The following is a 6,828-nucleotide window of genomic DNA, read 5'->3' as shown; positions in this document are numbered from 1 at the left end:
CATAACTGAAAATATGACTAAAATATGTAACAGTTCTCTAAGCGTCTGACTGTAGATTTAAACAATCACTTATTCTTCTCACATAAAGGTCTTGTGCTATATACCTCCTGTACCTGTATGATCTACCCCAACGGTAAGCTTACTCCCCTATGCTTCATCATACGTCGCCGAGCAGGTCACTGGTGTTGTGTATTAACCTCCGTGTCAAACGACGGCTTTGTCACTTAATCTGGGGTAGACCTACAACAGAAGGGAGGAGTGTTGCTATCAGCCGGATTTATGAACACGTCCGGCTGGAAGGGCGTCATTGGTATCAGTTACCGGAGTCGACTTCAAAGTAGAGTCAATCAATTCTGCATTGACAAACATATTTAATAATACGTCAACACCATTGGAACACTCGCGGCGTAATTTTGGAATGAAAAAGGATCTCACCATTAGTTTTTAAATGACTGTTTATAAAGATCTAGCGTTTGTAATGCTTAGGCCAATCACACATGTTATCAGGGCCTTTCTATATGAATGGTAGTCTAAGACATGAATAGTTCAGTATATCACGCAGTAGGATATATAGCTCATCACATTTTCGCATTTAGCGTAAAACTACATAATTATAAGATAGACATTAACGCTTTCATTTGGCACACATTTTATGATTAAACATATCTGTGATGTAGCAAATATGGGTCCCGGTACGATGTAGAGGCATATAAATCATAACATGGTTCAGGTAATTGTATAACAAGAGTATCGACCACGCTCCTATCTCTGACAAAGCGAAGGGTTGGTACTGAATTGGATCTTTACTTAGATTTTCCTGAATAATATCTTTGGGGGTTTCCTGTCACCTTATCTTCATGGGTTTCCTTAAACTTACCATCACGAGTTCCCTTTTACCTGCCTTCCCGAGTTTCTTTAAACGTACCATATTGGGTTTCCTTAAACTTATCTTCCTGTGCTTACTTTAACTTATCATCCTGGGTTTCCTTAAACTTGCCGTAAACTTGCCGCAATGACTTTCCTGCATTTACCTTCATGGGTTTCCTTAAAGTTGCCGCAATGACTTTCCTGCATTTACCTTCTTGGATTTCTTTAAACTTACCGCAATGACTTTCCTGCATTCACCTTCTTGGGTTTCCTTAAACTTACCTCAGTGACTTTCTTTCATTTAGCGGCTTGAGTTACCTGAAACTTTCCGTAGTGACTTTCCTGCATTCACCTTTTTTTTGCCGTTAACAGTTTGTCAGGTACTTGGCTACTGAGACAAACAAACATGCATGCTCCGTTATCGGGCGTATCGTGCATGTCGCCTCTCTTTAATAAACCCGGCTTGGTTTACGGGTCGGAAATGGTTCCCAATACAATTGCAAATTCACAAGAGGATGAGTGTGCACAATGTGTGGTCTGATTGATAGGTTGAGTGAGTTTAGTTTTACGCCGTTGTTAGTAACATTCCAGCTATATCACGGTGTAGGCGACACCAAAATGAGGTTCGCACATTGTATCCATGTGAGGAAATCAAAACCGTGTCTTCGGCGTTTGGAGCGAACGCTTTAACGGCAAGGCTACCCAAACGAACAGTGGTCTGACTGAAGGCAGGATACGGAGCATCATATCTTAGCTGTTCGAATTAGCATTTCACCTTTGGTTTGAAACTTTGAAATCTCGTTGTGGACAAATTTGATAACATTTGTCAGACAGACCTCTGCCTGCTCGGGCAGCTTCGGTCTGACTTAATATCCATTGTCAACCTCTCTGGACAACTTCAACTTGACTTGATACCTTTTATGATACCTTTTGTCAACCTCTCTGGATAACTTCAGCCTGACTTGATACCTTTTGTCAACCTCTCTGGATAACTTCAGCCTGACTTGATACCTTTTGTCAACCTCTCTGGATAACTTCAGCCTGACTTGATACCTTTTGTCAACCTCTCTGGATAACTTCAGCCTGACTTGATATCTTTTGTCAGCCTCTCCTGATAACATCGGCCTTAATTAATATCTTTTATCAGCCTCCATGGACAAATTCAGCCTCACTTGATATCTTTTATCAGCCTCCTTAGACAATTTCAACCTGACGTGATATAGGAACCGTCATTCAGAAATTGTAGGCAATTTTAGACAAAACGTCTCGTTTCAGCCTTTGCAGCTGACTTAGAATCTGGTGTCACTGTATTGGATTTTAACTATCTAACTGCCACCATACCCGCTATTTTGTTTCACATAATGTTAACCCGACTGAATATCTTATTTCAGCTATCCTGGATATCTGTTACTAAAGATGTATCGTATTTTACCAAACGTGGAGGCATTTATTTTGACATAAGATCTTATTTCACTCAACGTCGTGGTACCAGTAGAAAAAAACATGGTCTTGTTTATGGCATCTGATTTATCAGAGTTAGTGTCCTGTTTCAGCCGCACTAGAGTCTACGTAGACATTTTTGTTCTTGCTTCAATCTTCTGGGGTATATATTACAACACTTTGTATTATGTTTAACGTTTACCAAATGTAGCATCCAGTTTAAACGAACATAGAGTCTCTTGCGCTGAGAGAATAACTTGTTTCAGCCAACATGGGACCATTTATACTATAAAAAATACCAGGCTCCTGCCATTTTAGCCATACTTACCACCTCCATGTCTTGTCGTTACCAATTACAGGCTTTGAAATCAAGTGTTGAACACATCCAACACCTCCAATCTTCCGTACGCTCCACCACTTCACAGACATTGAACACAATCAAAACAGCTTTCGGTATGTGTATCCGTGTCATGTGGCGTGTGTGACTTTGGCATAAACATGTATCATATGGACTTAACACAAATACATTGAATGTTATCAAACAGTCCTGACATTATATCAGATCACGTATCAAATGTTATTTGCACCAGAACTGACGATATGGACGGGGTATGTTGTAAGGTAGACGCTGGAATTGTTAAGATATTTCCATTCCATGATGTTAATACAGTATAGTCTACGTTGAAATTAACAGAAAAGGGTTTTATTTATTCAGTGCATTTTGTCAACCACTAAGTTAAGATTGTGATACGAATTATTGCATCAAGCACCTTAGAAAATAAAGAATACTTGAGCTTAGATCGACTGTTGATATTTCTGTGTCTGTAAGTGTATGTATGTTATATGTATATGATATATGTACGTATGTTGTACGCAGTATTTTATGACGTAAACCCATACGATTGTGTATTTCTTTAACAATGTGACGCAATGAGTCTGCTAGATAACGCCAAAGGACTAGGATAATCAAAGTTTGTAGTATTATATTGGATTAGATATTTGTTTTAGTATTCATTGAAAAAAACAAGCTTCATCCATTTGCACTCGCTAGAGGTTTTGTAATACATAGATGCTTTGTCGAGTGCTTTTGTAGATATATGAGTGAGCGAACGAGTGAGTGAGTGAGTGAGTATGGTTTACGTCGCTTTTAGCAATATTTCAGCAATATCACGACAGGGGATACCAGAAATAGACTTCACACATTGTACCCATATGAGTCTTCGACCTGGCGAGCGAACGCTTTAATCACTAGGCTAGTCCAGATGTGTGTTTGTGCGTGAGTGTGTAGCCTGGGTGTGTGAGTGTGTGCGTATGTGTACGTAAGTTTGTGTACGGGCTTTTTGTGCATGAGCGTATAGCCTGGGTGTGTGAGGGTGTATGCGTGTGTTTGCTGTCTCGACAAAGGTGGCAATACTCAGGCAATATCACAACGGCAAATGTGCAATTGAGTCTGGAAAAAGCACGATAGTGACTGATATTTCAGGTGACAGTTCCAGTTGTGTGGGGCATTAAACGGTCGGCAAAGCAGTTGATCGTATGCATGTCCGCTACAAACGGTGGTTCATCAGACGTATGTCCACTACATACGGTGGTTCATCAGACGTATGTCCACTACATAAGGTGGCTCATCAGACGTATGTCCACTACATAAGGTGGCTCATCAGACGTATGTCCACTACATACGGTGGTTCATCAGACGTATGTCCACTACATACGGTGGTTCATCAGACGTATGTCCACTACAGACTGTGACCACTATGTCAGCCTCCTTGTGCGTCATGTCATTACCCAGATCCCACGCCAATATTCAGGCATGTCTATCAGTACGCCCTTGAGTACGTTCGGGCTGATCAAATTTACTGACTACATCAAGACATCCTGAACAGAAAGTAGCGATGGTCGCCGAGTTCTTTGGTCAGTAATCTGCCACCAACTATAAGGATGCAGTGTCGCAGCTAACTGGACGTATAGTGCAAATATATATTTACATAAGGAAACAGTGACACAGTTACTGCTCATAGTGTTTGACAACTATTTTACATACCATTGTCGGTTCCTGGTTACTTCCATCTTAATGGCACTCACACATTGAACCGAACCTCCGACATGACGAGCGACCGCTTTGAGCCCTTCCCAATACAACCGCCGGCTTCCTGCACTACGGGCTTCATGCACAAACAACTGGGCTATGACCTTCTGACTGTACCAGAACCTTTTCTTACAAAGGTATTAACTCGTATGAAGTTAAGAAAGTTCGTCAAGAAATAGTTTACGAAACGTGTTGACTACTTCCTGAAGCGAGGTGTTGTTACATGTTTATTTCTTTCCAACACGACACTCTGCTATTCAACACACAACACACGGAATGTGGGTTTTTAGATATTTATTGCTTTTTATCACAGACGTTGCTACAACAAACAATATGGACGGCAGTAGAAAGATACATTACACAAATATCTATACAAACGTGAAAATACCTGTGAAATGCAATTTTACCTGTTGCATAAAACGTATGAACAGATGCTGTTTAAAGTCAATGTACAGGAAACAGAAACAGGAGAAGGAAGCCCGAAGGAGGCCTGAAATTCTGTTGAAACACAGCTGAAGGACACAGAGTGGACCAGGGGTACCAATGGGCGCAGGATAGACAGCTTTGGAAAGCCCGGCCTCATGTGCTAAGAGCGCGGAGATGATAAAGTGGGTGAGAAAATAAGTCGATGTACAAAATGAAAACCATGATAGTCTGGGGATATATTTGACATTTTCTATTTTGGACGTACGAAGAAAGATACATCAATATAACAACTATGACTGCGCATATTTTAGGAACAATAGATATTTAATTATGCTATGTAGACTCTGGTCTTGGCCTAATTCAATGAAAACAACAATTGGTGACACCACAGTGTCTATATACTGCAAATAACGTTCATTCAGCGCGTTTGTCGTTGAACTACGAGGAATAAAAGATTATAACAGAAAGTAATACTTTGCTCTCAGTATTCCACCTGTATTAATGGATAGGACGAAATGATGTATCACAGACATTGAAATAAAGAACGTCATAGAATAACTGTCATATTTATTCCAATGTGCCGATATAAGATACAGTTAAGGTACAAGGGTGGTTGTACAGAGGGGTGAACATTATCAGCATAAAAATAGCATCACTGTATAACAATTTATTACATTTTCCAAATTTCTGTAAATAAATAAATGGTGCCAAATCATCACATGCAACTAGTATGGATGTTTAAGACCCGATTCGTGTGGAAATCTTCCTGCTTACATATAAGGCAAGTTTATCATGCTTGTCAATAACTAGCTTCACAACGAATTATCTTCTGTCATAAGCTGAAACAGCATTTTACTATGGATATTAACATAACATAATGTTTGATACTAATGAATATTTTAAGGCGTTTTAGACAAAAATTTACCAACATAAAACCTTATTTCTTCTCCCTTCCATGGGGTTACGGACAACTCCCGGGAGTTCGATTTAACTGTGTGTCATTGTTTTTTTCCCATGACATAGATATGTGTAATGAATACATTCAAGCAAAAGCGCCGTCGTCTGTACGAAATATCTGTAATATGTACACCTGGCAGCCTAACATATAGGTCTCATCATCTGAAACGTTAAAAAATCTAGTAAAAATGTCTAGTAGACATGAAAGAGTGTCAACAGTAGGTCTTTGGAGAAGGACGTAAATATGCCAACAGATGTGACGTGCAGAGAATGAACTCTAATCCATGAAAGACCGTGAGTTTAAGTGAGATAGAGGTAGTAAGGCTCCAGCTAGGCGTTGTTGTCCCTGGCTACTACAGCCTTGCCTTCCGTTGTCGTCAGCCAGCGTCTCTGATTGGTACGGGTGTTGTATTCGTACACCTTGTCTGTCACTGAGGAGACAACAACAAAGTTGTCAGTTAACACTGGCAGCCTTCCTCCTTATCCAGAACGTGACATTGAGAACAGCAAACAATGCACACAAATGGAGCAAAACACTTATTTTATCAGTTTGTAACGGCATGGACAATTATTGGACATAACTGTTAACGTCAAAATTCAAAACAAGAATTATCATAATAAGTAAAGTATTACATTGGATATTTCAATCTTCAACGGTAATGTGAAATAATATCCCCGATGACTGTTCCACTGTATCGATTTATCATGGAATTTCAGTCTTTTGGTCGAAGAACGTGGTGGTTTACCATTGCACATCACGAGGTCACTACTACAGTGCAAGCTACACATGAAGTGCCTCGACATCACGAATGATTCAAAGTATCAATATGCTACCAAAGCCACATATCCAAACCTCAGTTTGTATATAAAGACCAACAAAGACCAATTGACCTCAAAGAGAAAACTAGAATAAATTCTAAAGGCACAAAGAATAGAAAACTGTTGTTTATTCAGAGGAGCAAACATTTATAAATATGTCTATTTTTTTCTTCTTATAATTATAGTCGTATGACTTTAACAAGAGCGGTCATTTTCAAAATTCTGGCATA

General features: G+C 39.6%; 2 protein-coding genes across 2 annotated transcripts in view; both read right to left on the bottom strand.

Moving 5' to 3' along the window:
- Positions 1 to 6,828, bottom strand: part of LOC137297079 (fibulin-1-like) — a 565,492-nt gene that overhangs the window by 110,572 nt on the left and 448,092 nt on the right. The window lies entirely within an intron of this gene.
- Positions 6,110 to 6,828, bottom strand: part of LOC137297320 (protocadherin-16-like) — a 33,676-nt gene continuing 32,957 nt past the window's right edge. Inside the window, exon 42 of the mRNA XM_067829331.1 lies at positions 6,110 to 6,210. Within this exon, the coding sequence (XP_067685432.1) occupies positions 6,110 to 6,210 (101 nt within the window). The remainder of the gene's footprint in view (positions 6,211 to 6,828) is intronic.

This window comes from Haliotis asinina, chromosome 9 (assembly GCF_037392515.1).
Source record: "Haliotis asinina isolate JCU_RB_2024 chromosome 9, JCU_Hal_asi_v2, whole genome shotgun sequence".
In the NCBI taxonomy this organism is placed as follows: domain Eukaryota; kingdom Metazoa; phylum Mollusca; class Gastropoda; order Lepetellida; family Haliotidae; genus Haliotis; species Haliotis asinina.
This window is presented reverse-complemented; position numbering and strand designations above follow the sequence as displayed.